We start from the raw sequence: 19190 nt of genomic DNA on the forward strand, positions 1-19190 counted from the left end.
TTTGGATCTTTCCTGCTTTCTCTTGCGGGCATTTAGTGCTATAAATTTCCCTCTACACACTGCTTTGAATGCATCCCAGAGATGCTAGTATGTTGTGTCTTTGTTCCGGTGGTTTCAAAGAGCATCTTTATTTCTGCCTTCATTTCGTTATGTACCCAGTAGTCATTCAGGAGCAGGTTGTTCAGTTTCCATGTAGTTGAGCGTTTTGAGTGAGATTCTTAATTCTGAGTTCTAGTTTGATTGCACTATGGTCTTAGAGATAGTTTGTTATAATTTCTGTTCTTTTACATTTGCTGAGGAGAGCTTTACTTCCAAGTATGTGGTCAGTTTTGGAATAGGAGTGGTGCGGTGCTGGAAAAAATGTATATTCTGTTCATTTGGGGTGGAGAGTTCTGTAGATGTCTATTAAGTCCACTTGGTGCAGAGCTGAGTTCAATTCCTGGGTATCTTTGTTGACTTTCTGTCTCGTTGATCTGTCTAATGTTGACAGTGGAGTGTTAAAGTCTCCCATTATTAATGTGTGGGAGTCTAAGTCTCTTTGTAGGTCACTCAGGACTTGCTTTACGAATCTGGGTGCTCCTGTATTGGGTGCATATATATTTAGGTTAGCTCTTCTTGTTGAATTGATCCCTTTACCATTAAGTAATGGCCTTCTTTGTCTCTTTGATCTTTGTTGGTTTAAAGTCTGTTTTATCAGAGACGAGGATTGCAACCCCTGCCTTCCTTTGTTTTCCATTTGCTTGGTAGATCTTCCTCCATCCTTTTATTTTGAGCCTATGTGTGTCTCTACATGTGAGATGGGTTTCCTGAATACAGCACACTGATGGGTCTTGACTCTTATCCAATTTGCCAGTCTGTGTCTTTTAATTGGAGCATTTAGTCCATTTACATTTAAAGTTAATATTGTTATGTGTGAATTTGATCCTGTCATTATGATGTTAGCTGGTTATTTTGCTCATTAGTTGATGCAGTTTCTTCCTAGTCTCGATGGTCTTTACATTTTGGCATGATTTTGCAGCGGCTGGTACCGGTTGTTCCTTTCCATGTTTAGCGCTTCTTCAGGCGCTCTTTTAGGGCAGGCCTGGTGGTGACAAAATCTCTCAGCATTTGCTTGTCTGTAAAGTATTTTATTTCTCCTTCACTTATGAAGCTTAGTTTGGCTGGATATGAAAATCTGGGTTGAAAATTCTTTTCTTTAAGAATGTTGAATATTGGCCTCCACTATCTTCTGGCTTGTAGCCTTCATTTCATTCATTTCATCTTCCATCGCTGATACCTTTTCTTCCAGTTGATCACATCAGCTCCTGAGGCTTCTGCATTCTTCACGTAGTTCTCGAGCCTTGGTTTTCAGCTCCATCAGCTCCTTTAAGCACTTCTCTTTATTGGTTATTCTAGTTATACATTCTTCTAAATTTTTTTCAAAGTTTTCAACTTCTTTGCCTTTGGTTTGAATTTCCTCCTGTAGCTCGGAGTAATTTGATCGTCTGAAGCCTTCTTCTGTCAGCTCGTCAAAGTCATTCTCCATCCAGCTTTGTTCTGTTGCTGGTGAGGAACTGCGTTCCTTTGGAGGAGGAGAGGAGCTCTGCTTTTTAGAGTTTCCAGTTTTTCTGCTCTGTTTTTTCCCCATCTTTGTGGCTTTATCTACTTTTGGTCTTTGATGATGGTGATGTACAGATGGGTTTTTGGTGTGGATGTCCTTTCTGTTTGTTAGTTTTCCTTTGAACAGACAGGACCCTCGGCTGCAGGTCTGTTGGAATACCCTGCCGTGTGAGGTGTCAGTGTGCCCCTGCTGGGGGGTGCCTCCCAGTTAGGCTGCTCAGGGGTCAGGGGTCAGGGACCCACTTGAGGAGGCAGTCTGCCCGTTCTCAGATCTCCAGCTGCATGCTGGGAGAACCACTGCTCTCTTCAAAGCTGTCAGACAGGGACATTTAAGTCTGCAGCGGTTACTGCTGTCTTTTTGTTTGTCTGTGCCCTGCCTCCAGAGGTGGAGCCTACAGAGGCAGGCAGGCCTCCTTGAGCTGTGGTGGGCTCCACCCAGTTTGAGTTTCCAGGCTGCTTTGTTTAACTAAGCAAGCCTGAGCAATGGCGGGCGCCCTTCCCCCAGCCTCGCTGCCACCTTGCAGTTTGATCTCAGACTGCTGTGCTAGCAATTAGCGAGACTCCATGGGCGTAGGACCCTCCGAGCCGGGTGGGGGATATAATCTCCTGGTCCGCCGTTTTTTAAGCCTGTCGGAAAAGCGCAGTATTCGGGTGGGAGTGACCCGATTTTCCAGGTGCCGTCTGTCACCACTTTCTTTGACTAGGAAAGGGAACTCCCTGACCCCCTGAGTTTCCCAAGTGAGGCAATGCCTCGCCCTGCTTCGGCTCACGCACGGTGCGTGCACCCACTGACCTGCGCCCACTGTCTGGCACTCCCTAGTGAGATGAACCCTGTACCTCAGATGGAAATGCAGAAATCACCTGTCTTCTGCGTCGCTCACGCTGGGAGCTGTAGACCAGAGCTGTTCCTATTTGTCCATCTTGGCTCCTCCCCGAAAAAAATACTTTTAAAATAAAGCATAATATTAGCAAATACTTATACCAAATTATTTAATTCTCACAGATGATATCATTATGCCCATTTTACAGATTAAGAAATTAGCACAGAGAGGTTAAGCAATATTTTCAAGAACCCAGAGCTAGTAGGCAGTATATCTGGGATCTAAATCCAGGCAGTCTGGATCCAGAACCCATGCCCTTAACCACTTAACTGTGCTGTATCTCAGTGTAGGAGTCCATGGGGGATTGGGAGGAGAACAGAAAAGGGGTCCTGGTGATGAAGAAAAAGTCTAGAAACTGATCTCCCTGCAGATGAAAAAGCTAAGACCCAGGAATGCCTCATGGTAGGTTAGTGGTAGTCAGATCCAGAATTTAACTAACAATTTTGCCATCAGATATATTATCAGAGAATGTCTTTTATTCTTAAGTGACAAACATGACTATGATTTAAAATAGAGTAGAAAATATTCAGCAGATTTTTTTTCACCCATCTAGAACAAGGAGCTAATTTTATTGGTTCCTAATACCCCCTCATATGTATATATTAATATGCTCTACTTGCATACATATGTGTAAACTCTCACTGCAGCAAATATTAAATGTAAATAACAAAGTACACATATTAAAAGTGTGAAATGTAAAATGTGATCTTCCAACCCAGTTTGGAAAGCTACAGTTGGAAAAGACTTTTCAAAATCATTTTTTCATTATGTTATCATTCATTTTGTTGTTGTTGTTAAGAGAGTAATATGTGCTTACTAGAAAAAAAACTAACAGAATAGAAGGGGATAAAATAAGAAGTAAAAGTATTTCAGACATGCTAATTTTATTTCTCATTGTTAGGCAGTTTATCTTTCCAGGAATTGTCTATAAAGCTACAGTTATATAATATATATACATTTAAATTTGTTTATGATCATATCAATGTCTTTCATAAACTATATTTCTGTTTATTTTTAAACTTTAATACTATTTTATGACTTTTTATAATATGTGCTTAACATTTATTTTTATGTAAAATACGATTCTGCCGCATTCTTTTCAACAGCTTCACAGTAACTTCTTTGCAAGGCTAAGCCACATTGTAGTCAACTGTTGTTCATTGATGGACATTTAAGCTGTCTCTAGTTTTTGGTTTTTTTTTTTTAATAGGATAATTTATTTTTTAAGAATCAGTTTTTAAAGTTATGTTAAACATCGAACTTTTAAATGCATGCAATTATATATAAACAATAACCTATATTAATTTTTAAATTTTCTGCTGGATGCAGTGGCTTATGCCTGTAATCCCAGCGCTTTGGGAGTCTAAAGTGGGTGGATCTTGAGGTCAGGAGTTGGGAGGCCAGCCTGGCCAACATAGTGAAACCCTGTCTCTACTTAAAAAAAAAAAAAAAACAGGCTAGGTGCGGTGGCTCATGCCTGTAATCCCAGCACTTTGGGAGGCTGAGCAGACGGATCACAAGGTCAGGAGATCGAGACCATCCTGGCCAACATGATAAAACCCTGTGTCTACCAAAAATACAAAAATTAGCTGGGTGTGGTGGTGTGTGCCTGTAATCCCAGCTACTCGGGAGGCTGAGGCAGGAGAACTGCTTGAACCAGGGAGTTGGAGGTTGCAGTGAGCCAAGATTGCACCACTGCACTCCAGCCTGGCGACAGAGCCAGACTCCATCTCAAAAAGAAAACAAAACAAAATACAAAAATCAGCTGGGAGTGGTGGTAGGAGCCTGCAATCGCAGCTATTGGGGAGGCTGAAACACGGATCACTTGAACCTGGAAGGCAGAGGTTGCAGTGAGATGAGATCATGCCACTGCATTCCAGCCTGGGCAACAGAGCAAGACTCCATCTCAACCGGTACAGTGGCTCACGCCTGTAATCCCAGCACTTTGGAAGGCCGAGGTGGGAAGATCACAAGGTCAGGGGATCGAGACCATCCCGGCCAACATGGTGAAACCCCATCTCTACTAAAATACAAAAAATTAGCTGGGCATGGTGGCAGGCACCTGTAGTCCCAGCTACTTGGGAAGCTGAGGCAGGAGAATCGCTTCAACCTGGAAGGCGGAGGTTGCAGTGAGCTGAGATAGCACCACTGCACTCCAGCCTGGTGACAGAGGGAGACTCTGAAAAAAAACAAAAAACCAAAAACAAAACAACAACAAACAACAAAAACACCACCAAAAAACCCTCCAACTCAAAAAATAAAAAAAATAAATAAAAAGCACTTTTTAATTTTCAGGGAAAAAAAATCTAAGGCTGGTGTTCACAATGTCAATTTTATTTATGGTTTGTTCTCACTATAAGCTTCCCTGTAATCCATTTCTACCCATTTTTTACTCTGCACAAACAAACTTTTTACCTTTTTGCTCTTTGATTTTTTTTTTTTTTTTTTTTTTTTTTTTTTGAGATGGAGTTTCACTCTGTTTCACTCTTTTTGCCCAGGCTGGAGTGAAGTGGCGCGATCCTGGCTTACTGCAAACTCCACCTCCCAGGTTCAAGCAATTCTCCTGCCTCAGCCTCCCCAGTAGCTCGGATTATAGGCACCCCCCACCATGCCTGGCCAATTTTTGTATTTTTAGCAGAGACGGGGTTTCACCATGTTGGCCAGGCTGGTCTCAAACTCCTGACCTCAGGTGCTCCGCCCGCCTCGGCCACCCAAAATGCTGGGATTAGGCTGCTCTTTGAGAGCTTTACAAATTTATTTAATCCTTACAATGACTCTGAGGTAGATCTTCTTGTCTCTGTTTGTAGATAAGAAAACTGGAACTGTCAAGAAACTTGCTTAAGATCACAGAGTGCATTAGGTTCGGATCCATAATCAAATTGGAAAAAAAGAAAAACACAAAGAACAATTAAGACTCCAAAGCCCTAATGCATAGTCTTTGTATCCTATCACACTGTGGCATTATATATATAAAACAAAAAACTTTATAATAAAGAGAAATGTATTTTCCAAACTGTGGTTCTCCAGATAACAATGTGTCTCCGTGAGGACCATATAGTAAATACATCCCATAAAAAATGATTACCAACCAAAAGCTTGCAATTAATGTTCCAACTAAAGAAAAAGACTCAAAGTAAAAGCATCAGCTATCCTAGGTACTGCTTGGAGGCAACACCAAACATGACACATAAATCATTGTTGAAAAAAACCGTAAAACATAATGCTGGGTATTTAGTTATGTTGAATGCTAAAACTAATCTTTCCTTAACTAAAGGTCTCCGTCAAATGAAAAGTGTATTTTAGTCAAGTCAGGATTTCTGTTTTGCAAACTGAAAGTCTTATATTATTAAGCATATATTCAGGTTATTTATTTTCCTGATCATAATTTTCAAATCAAATTAAGATCAAACTCTACTGACTGTCAGGTACTGTATATTCTCATTTCGATAAATTTCAAATTAATGATAAAAATGTATTAACCTGCTGGTCAATTATACATTTTATAAATATATTTTAACCAATGACATATTATCAGTAAGTACAGATTCAACGGCAAGATTTCATTAAGAAAGTGTTTCAAGCTTCAGATGCCCAGGACTTATTTAATGTGTAAATCCTCACCACTACAATAACCACATGGTTAAACGATCACCACTTCCATTAGCAAGCTCAAGCCTAATAAGTGATCTCCTGGGACTTCAGTACAGAGGTTTTCTAATTTTATTCCTCCACTCAATGTGGCTATTCTCCCTTATCTATTCACGCTGGCAAAGCTTCTAGTTAAACTGGAATTAGTAACTATTTGATGATAATAATTAACTTATACTGAGTGCTTCCGATGCCGCAGTGAATTCTTACAGTTGATAAAAGTGTGGCACAAAAAAGGTTTATCAAGTAGCAGAGGCAGGATTTGAACCCAGGAATTCTGGTTCCAGGGCCCGGATTCGGAGCTACAAAGATGAGTAAACTGAAAAGAGTCCTACTTTTATTGTCATTGCTTTCTAATAAAAATTATTTTTTTCTTCCACTTGTTTAAATCTCTTCTCATTCTCTATTTAAATATTAGGCGTTCATTTAAATATTAGGCGTCTACCTTACAGTAGGACATCTTTAAACAACGTAAAAAAGGAAAGCTTTGTCTTCACCTGCACACATACTGGTCTGCCCATAAATTTTGCAATCCAGTTCTGCCTGATTCTAAACTGCTTGTCTCTTGAAGCGAATGCCTTAAAAAGTGACACTGGGATCAGGATAGTTATCTCCATCCATCCTCCCTCAGAAAAACAACTATATTCGAGTAATTCTTGGGACCATTGAGAACAATACACAGACCTTTGGGTAACTTCAAGACAAAAAAGGCAAAAAGTCGGGGAGAAGGTGTGGGAGGATGATTTTCCCCTTCTAAACGTAAGGTATAAAAGGGCTCAGAAAGCGGAAAAAGAACCCTAAAAAGCAAGGTGCGGGACGGCGTGAGGGACCACACATTGGGCGCTCCGCCCAAGGGGTCCGGCTCCTTCTCCGCGGCGATGGCGCGTCCTTGGGCTCAGCAACCCTCCTGAAGACACCTAACCTCCTCTTTCTCCAGCCTGCCCCTCTGGGGCCTGCGAGCCCCGTCCCGGGCCGGGGGTCGGAAGCCGTGCCATGTAGGACCCCGAAAAGGCCCCCAAGCTTGGCGCGGAAGGCGCCGCCAGTGACCGGCTGCGGCTGGGGGCGGAGGCCGGCAGTTGCTCGGAGCTCCGGTGGGTCAGGAGGTGACGGGAGGAGGAGGAGGCAGGAGGAAGAAAGAGGGGTTGGAAGGTAGCGTCCGGTAGGTCTGCGCAGACAGCGCTGCCAGACCTCTGACTCCCCCAGTCCTGCCGCCGCCCATAGCCCCACAAGGCGACATGGGAAGTCCGCCGGAGCAGAGGGGAGAAAATTCAAAACGAGTCTACTCAACCTCGTCTTGGCTCCGAGGCCCCGCCATGGAGACCCCTCTAGTTTTTTACTATTAAAAATAGTGCTGCAACAAACATTTTATACATCTATCTCTGTATATATGTGTAAGTATACTGAAAATGAGTTCCCAAAATTAGAATGGACAAGTCAAAGGGCATACAGATCTTGATTTTGTTAAATTCCATCAAACTGTTTTCTATTATAGCCCCAAGAAGTTCCCCTTGACTGTTTCCTTACATCCTCATATTGTTTTATGAGTCCTAATAATTAAATATCCCTTTGTTGTGTGTTGCCCTTATATTTCCCATTGTATGTTTGATGTTGTTTTTCTCTTACTATATAAAAGTTTTAGATTGTTAGGTAGTGACATTTATCAATCTTTTTGCTTATGAGAGTTTCCAAATTTCCTGACATGCTTCGAAACACCTTCTCACAATGAAACATAAATACATAAATTCATCCATAAATGCATAAATGAGACAGATCTGTAAATATTGATAGAAAACAACTGGACACACAGTCTTACGTGTAAAAGCCAATCACAGAAGAGTATGCACAATGTTACAGGTGTAACTACATATTTGCGTATGTCTAAAACACCTGTGGAAGGTGGCCTGGAGATGGGGAGAAATGGGTAGATGGAGGATTTTCACTCTTCATTCTTTTTACTATTCGAACTTTTTTTTATGTATTATCTATTCAAATGAAAATGTTTAAATCTTATTGTTTAAAAAGCAACCTCTATCATGTTTGCATACAAAAAAGTCTCCCTTTTCACCTACATTTCATTCCCTACCATTTAAAGCTTAATACATTTAGAATGTAGTATAATTAGTAAGGCAGGGATCCAGTATTGCCTTCTACCAAATAGATCTGTTGAATTTTTAGGTTTGTTAAGAGGCAAAGACCAAGGGTGGAGAGGAAGGAGTGAGAGTGCCAGGTGAGGAAAGTCTAAAATCTCTCGACTTAATATGAGAATGGTGGCCACGGAAGGCTAAGAGTCTCTAGTGCCAGGTGTGGGTTATACACACATCTTCTATGCAATTACCGTGATAAGCACCCGGGGTGTGAGGTGAGGTGTACCTCCTAGCTTGATGCTGCTGGTTCAAGTTCCAAATCAGAGACGGGAAGCCAAAAAAGGAGCCGAGAAAGATGGGATGCTTCGCACGGTTTTTAAAGTAAAGGCGGAACATTCCTGACCAACCAGGCAGCCCCAGGCGCTCAGGCGGGAATCACTGCCCAGCACACAGAACCCAGAGTCCAGCGCGGCTGTCACCGGCTCTAGGCTGGATCTAAGCGTCGGACCAGGAGGCCGCAGTCAAAACCTGTTCTCCTACCTGTGTACGAAACCCAACTATTCTCGTCGAAGTGCTTTCCCAGGCTCCTAAGAAGCAGCTTCCATACTCGCCGCGTTCTCAGCTGTTGGTGGTAGCCTAGCAACGGCCCTGGCACCACCTCTTCCTGCCGGAGCACGGCAGGGGTGGGAAGGGGAGGAGCCAGAGGCGGGTGGGGGGGAGGAGCCAGAAGAGGGCAGCGGGGAGGGGCCGGGAAGGAGGAGCGCGGCAGGGTATGGGGAGGAGCCAAAGAATGGGGGCGGGGCCGGGAAGGAGGACGGCGGCAGAAGAGAAGGGGAGGAGCCAGAGGCGGGGAGGTGGGGCCGGGAAGGAGGAGTGCGGCAGGAGAGAAGAGGAGTAGCCAGAGGCGGAGGGGCGGTGTCGGGAAGGAGGAGCGCGGCAGGAAATAAGGGAAGGAGCTAGAGGCGGGCTGGGGGCCGGGGTCTGGAAGGAGGATCGCGGTAGGGAAGGAGAGGAGCCAGAGGAGGGGGATGGGGGCTGCAAAGGAGGAACGCGATAGGGAAAAGGGGGAGGAGCCAGAGGCGAGGGGGCGGAGAGAAGAAACATGGCAGGAGAAAGGGGAGGAGCCAGAGGCGAAGAGACAGGAAGTCAGAGAGAAGGGGAGGAGTCAGAGGCGAGGGGGCGTGGAGGAGGGAAGCGGCAGGGAGAAGGGGCGGGGCCAGAGGCGAGGGGGCGGGGAGGAGGGACGCGGCAGGGAGAAGGGGAGGAGCCAGAGGCGGAGGCTGTTACCAACTGGCTACCTAAATCCAAGTGAATCAGGACAGTAACTTCTCTCCAAGATCTTTTACACTTGTGAAACGGCACAGCTCTCTAAACCAAACACGGACAGCAGTTTAATTTTACAGATATAAAAAAAATCCGAGTCAGAGAAATCATCACGATGAAGTCCAAGGCGAGAAACTGTCAGGTGCCTACTTGCTTTTGTTAAACTAACAACTTGGCTCTCAGCTTCCTGGCAGCCAAAGAGAAAAGGGAGATAGTAGCTATCAAATAATTCTGCTTATAAGAGAAGAACTTTTGTTAATCACTAAATTAGTTAATAAACTAAATTTTGTCTAACAACAAATTCTTTTTCTTTTTTTTTTTTTTCTAGTGTGTACAGAGTCTTGCTCTGTCGCCCAGGTTGAAGTGCAGCAGTTCGATCTCAATGCAACCTCTACCTCCCTGGCTCCCGCCATTCTCCTGCCTCAGCCTCCTGAGTAGCTGAGATTACAGGCGCCCGCCACCACGCCCGGCTAATTTTGGTATTTTTAGTAGAGATGGGGTTTCACCATGTTGGCCAGGCTGATCTGGAACTAATAGCCTCAAGCAATCCGCCTTCAAAAGTGTTGGGGATTACAGGAGTGAGCCACCGCGTCCGGCCTATCAATGAATAAGAAAACTTTTAAAGAACCACAGGATAGTATTGGAGGTCAAGTCAAGTATGTTCCTCTTGGAAATTTAGTAACAAACTACATGTTGCTATCTCATAATAGCAGCTAACATTTATGAAGTATTCATTGTCATGAGGCACCGTACATAGATTTCTAATTTAATCCTTACAACGATTTTATTAGGGAGAAACTGCTATTAGACCCATTTTGTAAATGAGAAAACTAAGGCACACAAAGTTTAATGAGGGAACCAGGATTAAACCTAAGCAATCTAACTCCAGGTCCCAGATTTTTTAACCACTAATACAGTACTGTTTAATTTGATTTGATATGTTAAAAGGATTAATAAAATTAGTACAGGTCCATTCCCTTATTCGTAAATGTTCATTGTCTTCATTTATTTCTTTATACTGTTCTGCTGAAATTGCACTGTCATCTCCCCAATAACTTTGTAATATCCAATGCCATTTTTTTCAGTCATCCCATTTTAAAATATATTTTTACTAGAATAGTGAAATATATATACAGATAAAATTGGCTTTGTTTTAATAATGATCAGTAAAAGTAAATTCATTTTAATCATTTCCACACATTCATGAAAAGTAAAGGGGAAAAATGGGCATAGAGGTAACCACTAGAATTAGGCTTTCTTGGATGGGTAGACCAGGTGTGGAGGTGTGCAGATAAGATTTTACAAACACTCATACACTCCCATCTCCAAAATCATAATTTATCTTACATTCTGCTACTAACAAACATTCCACTGGTTTTAAACATTCACTTTGCTGGGTCTCCTCTTTAAAATTTGTCATTCGCTGTTCTCAATGTTAGAGACGGTATGCAAACAGTAGGTTTAGGAATAGAGTCAGGAGATGGGGGAAGAAAAACTGGTAGGAGAGAACTTAAGTGTCTCACAGTGTTAAATGTGACTTGATAGCCACTATTCATTTTTTTTTTTTTGTAGTTTGCTGTGAGGATGACTTTATACAATTTAATCTTAAATAGGAACCTAACTTAGTTAGGCTTCCTTGGGTAGTCTGTGGAGCATGGAAAAGTTATTAGCATGTCAAAATCCTGTCCACGCACACATACACGCACACACACACAAATGTAGTTTGGTTACATAATAAATTTATATTCAAACTTAATGAAAACAACCAATAGGAAAAAGCTTCTCAATTCCAAAAGTGAAAGAGTAATTTTACAATACCATTTTCCATTTTCCTTTTCATGATAAATCTATGCATTTTCTCAGGATTTATTCCACCAAACGACTTCGTATTTCTCATGAAACATCTACCTTTATTCATCTCAGCATTTATTTATGTAATAAACATTTCTTTTGATGTGCTTTTATTTTTACAAAGATGCCACCTAGTGGCTTGATAAAATCAAGCATTTCAAAGTACCTCCCGTTGTTACTACAGGTTAAAATGAATAATGAATATTTTTAATATTAAAATAATTTAGAAAACTAAGGACCTGAAAATTTTTGTTTTGGAAATTATGTAGATTAAATTTGGATCATAATACCACTTTTTGAACTTGTTAAGAGAATGGAAATATAGGTCTATTGTCCCTTTTCTGAAACCTTTTAGGACAGATGTGTTTGATATTCAGAATTTTTCAGATTTTTGAAAGGAAATATGGGCATATACTTTACATTATGTAACACATTAAGAGGGTCTGAGGAAGCAGTTTAGAATCAAATATATTGATACATCTGTGGCAAAATATATTCATATTCACATTGAAGTGCGATAAATACCACAAATAGCCTCATGTAATTCAGGTGGGGTTTGTTGCCAAATGAGTTATGAAAAAACTTTGTTTTCAGAGATTTTTGAAATTAGGAATTTAGATAAGGGACTTGGGACCTGTTTTACTCTGGTGAAAAATAATTCACCCTCCAGTTATAGAGAGATTAAAATGCCAATATTTTGTAAAAAAAAAAAATAGTTATCTTTAGAAAAGCTAATAGATTCACCTAAAAAAAAATTGAGGATCATGAGAAATACCAAAATAGAAATCTTTGCAATGCTTTTCATTTAATTATATGCAGAAGCCAATCATAAATTACATTTAAGTGTACCACAAAAAATTAGCTGCTAATGTAAACCTAAAGACCAATTTGAAAATGATTAGTGATGCATGGCAAGTTCAATTCATAAATTTTGTGGCACAGTCAAAAAAAAATTTAACCTTGGTTGTTTCTTTTTTTTCATTCCTATGTGTAATTTACCATGTTCCAATTCCCCACCACCACTATGGTCATGGAAATATATGTTGATGGTGCCACACTCAGCCTGGATTCCTTGTGTGTCTATGAGCACTCCTTGCCAACCCTCCTTAGACATGCAGTATGAATAAAAAATACACTTAAGACACTGGGATTTAAGGATAACCCATGCTAAGTCACTACATGACTCACTATTTTACTTCACGATCTAGAATACTGACTCGTCTCTAGTCTCTCAAATGAATTCTTCCTGTCCCCATCAATCATTCAAACCCCTTATCACATTCCCACTGTGATTTCCTGTGAATTTTGTCTAAAATAAAACGTCGACCTCCTCTAAACCCAACTGGTAGCCTCTCATTTACTTTTCTCTAAAACAATTGGCATTACTATTGTTGTAGCATAGGCTACAATCTCACTGAACACTTAGTTTTTGGTTTTGTTTTTAGTAGAGACGGGGTTTCACCATATTGGCCAGGCTGGCCTCGAACTTTTGACCTCAAGTGATCCACCCACCTCGGCCTCCCAAAGTAGTGGGATTATAGGTGTGAGCCACCATGCCTCCCCACTGAACACTTAAGTTTTAATGGGAAGACTGCACTCAGCAAATCCAAAATACTAGTGATATGTTCAGCAATTTGGTACTTAATCCTATACCCCACAATACACTTGTGTAGGGTGTTAAACTTCTGTATGTTTACATAATCATAGAGGATGGGAGGAAAAAGAAAAAGCTGCTATTAGCCTACATGTGGGAATTTTCCTATATATTGTCATCTCCCTTTTAAAAAAGATACATTCATAAACATTGTTATTGGCTTAATTAGCTTCGCTCCTCTGAATGGGATTAGAAAATTGACAATAAAATATAAGCTCTCTTTTCTTCCATCCCCCAATTCTGAGGGAAAAGGAGGGGGAGGGGAGAATGAGGGAGAGTGAAAGGATACAATAAAACTTGAGGCCTGATTGCACATGATGACTACTACTGCTGGCATCAATTCATTCTATTCCAATGACAGACTAGTTGATCCTACTGGTGTGGGAAAGATGGCAACCTTGAGACCTGAGCCTTACTCCAGTAGGGTGCCCCCCTATATCTTGTTTGCCCAGGACAGTCATGGTGTACATCTGTTATCCTTATGTAATTATTTTCACTCAAAATCATTCCAAGTGGAATGATAAATTATCCTATAGTTATCCTAAATATAAGCCATTTTCATCCCAAAGGAAAGAATGCCAAGAAATTGGAATCGTCTGCACTAAGTCCCAGTGTGGGAGAAAGGGGGCATCAACTTTGTTGCCATTTCTTCTTTCTTAGCAAAGCTCAAATTGATTAGCTTCTCTTTCTTTTGAAGTATCTGCAGTATGATGATTAACTAGAATGAAACCCATGGGAGAACTGAAATAGGCCATTCTGAAAATTATTAAAATTAGTTTAGTAGCCACTCAAAACACTGAACATCTCTGAATAAAAGAATCATTTGCGAAGTGGTCAGGAGACTTAACCTGGATGTTTATAGGAAGCAACTGGGAAAAGACTGAAGGAGTAAAAACGATCAGGTGTAAAGTTCTGTGAGCAATTGAGACAGGAGAAAGAACCAATGACCAAATTGCAATACCTTTTAGATACCTATCCCATTAACATAATCTGCCTATAACCTATATGCAGCTCTTTGCAGAAAATAAAATCGTTTACTACTTCTGCTCATATTTGTTCTTTACAGATAATTTTGACAGAAAAGGTAAAGAGAGCAGGATCTAGTTTCATTTGGTACAGCCCATACAGCACAGGAAGAAGTCACAACATCCCAAGCATATTCATAAATAATAATATAACAGGAGCATCAGTTCTAGAACCAGACTGCCTGGGTTCAAACTTCAGCTTCACATCTTACTGGCTATGTGACCTTGGATTTGTTATTAAATCATCTCTTGGTTTCAGTGTCCCCAAGGCCCCAAGTTGCATAATTGCAGGGGAAAACTACTCACGTAGGGTTCTGGTTTCTTATCTGGAAAATGAAGATAATTTGTAGTATCACTCTTAGAGTTGTAGTGCAGGTTTAATGAGTGAAATTAGGTACTTATGATAGTGCCTGACATTCATATTAAAGTCTCAACAAACATTAGCTATTATTGTTATAATATTATTTTTACAATGACTATTATTCTTAAACTAGCATTTCTAATGCAAACACCAGTAAGGTCCCCTTTTAGCAAAAAAGTTCAGTAACACTGTTGGTGAAACATAAAAGATGCCCAAGAATCATGGCAGATACGGGACTGAAAGTATGACAAAAACACAGCAAGCCATCTTTGTTTCTGTGTTGTCCAAAGGACCTGAAAAATAATGGTTGGCTAGAAAATTACCTTGAAAGTACCCATGCAAACACACTTCAGCATCATGTTTTAATAAATATATATTCAAGAAATGTTTAGAACTGAAAATGTTGTTATAAATCATATTCTATTTCTTTTGCAGCATTAGAAATAGGCCATTCTGAGAAACAGGCCAAACTTGCCTCAGTGTAGTCATTGAGTTAACAACACTAGAACCATGAGAATGAGAAACCCTGGGCTTCTAACTCCCCCTCTAACACTTCCCCACCAGAAGGAGCCTTCTTGCACTCTAACCTCTAAGAATCCACCTTATTTAATATTTATTTAGTATTCATGTTACAGCTCTATGAGGGGAGAAATATAATGGAAAGAAGGAAAAATACCATTTTTTTCTCATTCTGAGCAAATGTGTGCATGCGCGCGCGCGCACACACACACACACACACACACACACACACACACACACATACACACAAAACCCCACAAGAGTATAGTACTATCTATGAAGGAAAGAGATACCACGTTAAATTTAACCAAGTATTTAGAAATGACAGGGAGCTAGGAAGAAAAGGCGAAAACACATGTAATTTTATTTTTGTTTAACCTTAAGCTTGCCAACTTCTTTCCCTGAACAGCATTTGTCTTGTTTTGATACCCACCTACACTTATATTAGAAACATACTGCAAACTATTTAGTGACTCCACTTTTAATTTATGGTTGTATGACTAAGATGTTTTGAATATAAGCCTATCCGTATGCCAGACACAAATTTCAGGAACTTTTAATGTCTCTTCTTTTACAGAAACTCTACCTCTATCCTGATGTAATTAGGTTGATTAAGAAAATTAAAGGCCACGGGCCAGAAAACTAACTTCCACAAATGCAACAAAAGGAAAATTTCTCCAATAACCTGTATGCAATGGGAAATCTTTCTTTTAAGTACCAAGTCAATTTCTTTAACTGTACAATGTATTCTAATTTGAAGGTTTTCAAATATAATACAGTAACAACAAAATATAATAAAATTAAGACTATAAGAAAACAGAGTAAATGGTATAATTCAATAATGACTAAAATAAAATGACACTATGGATTTTGTAATCAACCTATAATTATCTATTTAAATTTCACTTTACATACATAAGATCACAGCTGAGGTTAACCATAATTTCAAATTTTATCACCAGCCACTTGTGCTATTTTATCACATTTGAAAATATTCACTCGTATTATTTACTTCAAACAGTAATCTATAAATTTGTTTAGACTATAATAATTAAGGACCTTTTCTTCTTCAGGATAACTTAAAAAATTAAATGATGTATTGAATATACTACTAAAGAAAGTTTACTTTTTGATTATGGTCTCTGCATTGAAGATCTGTAGGAATTTTTCTTTAATAATTTTCAAATCTTCCCATGGCCTCTCTGTTCACAGAAATATCATCTTTGAAACAACTTGTGTGAGTACTTTATAAATCAAAAATGGATTCACATGACCATATTACCATAATCACCAATTTTAACAGTCTCCTACATATTTTCTATATCACTTTTCTTGATTACAAAATGTCAGTAATAAGAACACACTCTTAATATAACAGAATATTTAATTACATCAGTTTCCCATGAACACATCAAAGTCACTTAATAATTATATTGGCCATTTCCACTGATCGGCAGGAGGCTCTTCCACTAATGGCTCCCATAGTTTCCATTCCCTCATTTTTCTTGCCAGATTTAGTTCATGTTCAGCCTGTTAATACAAATTTTTTAAAAGATCATTGGATTTTACTCTTCAACAGATATCAGAACAACTGAAATTTAACTATTAGTTACTACTTTCATTTAATATCTCATAATCTATTCCACCATCAAATGTTGAATATTAAGTAATTAAATTACCTTAATTCTCACATCTACATAATCAGGAGTAAGAAAGGATATCTTTTGTTATCTTCTATTTGATTGAAATAGGCTATAGTGTTTAAAAGTTTAGCTGGTGAGGTTTTTTATCTTAATATTTCACAAGTTTTTTGAGAATCAGAAGTATGTCTTTTCATCTATGTCAGTGGCTTTCAAACTTTATTTTACCATGGCCCACAGTAAGAAAATATGTTTTATTTTGAGTTCCACAATACAAACATATAACTAAAACTTTTTAAATTATTATCTTTACTGGCAGTGATATATTCTTTTTTCTATTGTGTTTTTTAAGCTAATCACTATCCAACTAACTGATTCCATGACCCACAGTCACTTGAGACCCAGAGTTTATAAAACAGTGACCTGTGGAATGCAGAACACAATACATGTATAATTAATATTTACTAACTGAATAAATTCCTTAATCAAATTATGTTTCATTTAATTTTTCCTTTCAAACACAACTTATATTTAACACACACATTTTAGGTAGCTTTTTATTTCATGTTTTTTCTACAACAAACAATATTTATGACAACTCTAGCCAACTTATAAGATGAATACTATTAAACACCTGTCAGGATGTTAGAAAAGAAATTCAAACACAGAATAAGCGCTCAGATTATATTAAAGGTAATTATTATTACACAGTTAAAAGATAATACCCCATCTATGACAGCAGTCCCAAAAGTCAATCTATGTTTACAAGCAACTATAAAAAACAATGAGTTAAAGAGCAGATGAATGGAAATCAGGGGTAGAGGTATTACTAATGCCAAAAGGAGAAAATAATTTAAATACTGATAAAATATTTCCTAAGGTTGCCCTGGGTCTCATGAACATCCAATGCTTTCTCAATCTCCCCCAGCCATTATAGGGCATGAGGAGGTCACCTAGCCCTCATTCATCCTTGAGAATCAGCCCTATCTCAGGAACCTGGACCCAGCTGCACCTGGCCCCTGATGCCTATTTCCTCCTTCTCCTCTGGCTTCTGACACACCATCATACCATCCATCTAGAAATGGGACTGTCTAATATGTTAGCCACTACCCATACATGGCTACTGGGGACTTGAAATGCAGCTAGTCCAAATTCAGATGTGCTGCAAAGTGTAAAATACATACCAGATTTTGATGACTTCATATAAAAAAGAACGTAAAATATCTCAATATTTTTATGATTATATTTAAATAATATACTACATATACTGAGTTAAAAAAATACTAAAATTAATTTACCCTTAATACTGACCATGAAAACATGGGGAACTGCACAGCTGACTTAAAAATACTTAATATGCCTTAAAACTTAATTCCATGAAAAATTAATGTATCAACTAAATAAAGTTGATCAAAGTGAAATCAGGTGGTACAGAAAAGAGAAATAGGTATAGGACAACAGTATAAGGTTTGCGGCAAGTTCCCATAACACTGTATCTAGTACCACAGCCAACCTGATGAATATAAAGGCCAGGTAAACAGGCCTTTGAATAACTGAAACAGTCTACATTCATAGAAAGCTGTCTGAATGCTATATTCCTCTTTTTCCAGAGCCATCTAACAATTCTTTTGATTTGGTATATCATGTCTGTTGGTGATATACCTCCCTAATCTCCAATGTTACCCAATATTTCCTTTTATCTGTCCTTCAATCAACAGTAAGAAAACATTAGAAAGGGTTACATTTGAAAAAAGATGCAACAAAATAAAAATTAAATGAAACAATTGAATATTTATCAGACACTTATAAGATGAAGACATTCTAAACCTATAATATGAGGGTTGTAGGGGTGTGGAACAACAAAATTTCACCAAACAAAAAAAATTTGAGCTGGGCAGGGTGGCTCACGCCTGTAATCCCAGCACTTTGGGAGGCCGAGGCAGGCAGATCACCTGAGGTCAGGAGTTCGAGACCAGCCTGACCAAAATGGAGAAACCCTGTCTCTACTAAAAATACAAAATTAGCTGGATGTGGTGGCACATGCCTGTAATCCTAGCTACTCAGGAGGCTGAGGCAGGAGAATTGCTTGAACCCGGGAGGCGGAGGTTGTGGTGAGCCGAGATCATGCCACTGCACTCCAGCCTGGGCAACAAGAGCAAAACTCCATCTCAAAAAAAAAAAAAAAATTGAAAACCTCTACATATGGGGGAAAAACCCCATTTGAGAGGCAAAAGCAGGCTAGAAAAAGTATGTGCAGACAATGTCAGAAAAGTTTAAGGTTAATATCTTTTATTATAAAAAGACACTCATATGTATAAATAACACAGACTAAATGACACAGTAAAAATATTAATGACATAATTTATAAAATGTAAGAACATATTTTTAAAGTTTAACCTTACTAGCAATTGGAGAAAAAAGATGCAAATCTTAAAAAAAAAAAAAAAAAAAAAAAGAGGTATCATTATTTTCCCATAGATGCTTTAAAAAACCAACTACGGAATACTCAAAATAGTATATTTCCAGCCTATTTACATCAGTAACCTATCTATTTCTATAACCTAACTATGACCAAAGGAAAAGAATTAAAATTCAGATTAAATAA

At 39.1% G+C, this 19190-nt stretch overlaps 2 protein-coding genes and 1 long non-coding RNA gene across 9 annotated transcripts in view; 1 reads left to right on the forward strand and 2 right to left on the reverse strand.

The window, feature by feature from the left end:
- Positions 1-9344, reverse strand: part of IQUB (IQ motif and ubiquitin domain containing) — an 82494-nt gene extending 73150 nt beyond the window's left edge. The window contains exons 1-2 of one of the 3 annotated variants that reach the window (XM_063708755.1): positions 8753-8896; positions 2461-2543 (exon numbers count right to left, since the gene is read on the reverse strand). The gene's annotated coding sequence lies outside the window, so the exon portion shown is untranslated. Of the gene's footprint in view, positions 1-2460; positions 2544-6625; positions 7211-8752 lie in introns of those variants that run through there. The other 2 variants (XM_055347341.2, XM_031012636.3) reach the window with 2 other exon arrangements.
- A 92-nt stretch (positions 9345-9436) lies between these two features.
- LOC129523765 (uncharacterized) lies at positions 9437-10511 on the forward strand. The gene is made up of 2 exons (XR_008667368.2): positions 9437-9677; positions 9864-10511. It is a non-coding gene; the product is annotated as an uncharacterized lncRNA (long non-coding RNA).
- Positions 10512-15284: 4773 nt separating this feature from the next.
- The window catches only part of NDUFA5 (NADH:ubiquinone oxidoreductase subunit A5), an 85839-nt gene continuing 81933 nt past the window's right edge, over positions 15285-19190 (reverse strand). For 4 of the 5 annotated variants that reach the window (XM_063708028.1, XM_031012625.3, XM_055392137.2 and 1 more), the window contains one exon: positions 15285-16475. In XM_063708028.1, coding sequence (XP_063564098.1) covers positions 16374-16475 — 102 coding nt within the window. In that variant the 3' untranslated portion in view covers positions 15285-16373. The remainder of the gene's footprint in view (positions 16476-19190) is intronic. The other variant, NM_001279755.1, reaches the window with a different exon arrangement.

The sequence above is a fragment of the Gorilla gorilla genome, chromosome 6 (assembly GCF_029281585.2).
Source record: "Gorilla gorilla gorilla isolate KB3781 chromosome 6, NHGRI_mGorGor1-v2.1_pri, whole genome shotgun sequence".
NCBI lineage: Eukaryota > Metazoa > Chordata > Mammalia > Primates > Hominidae > Gorilla > Gorilla gorilla.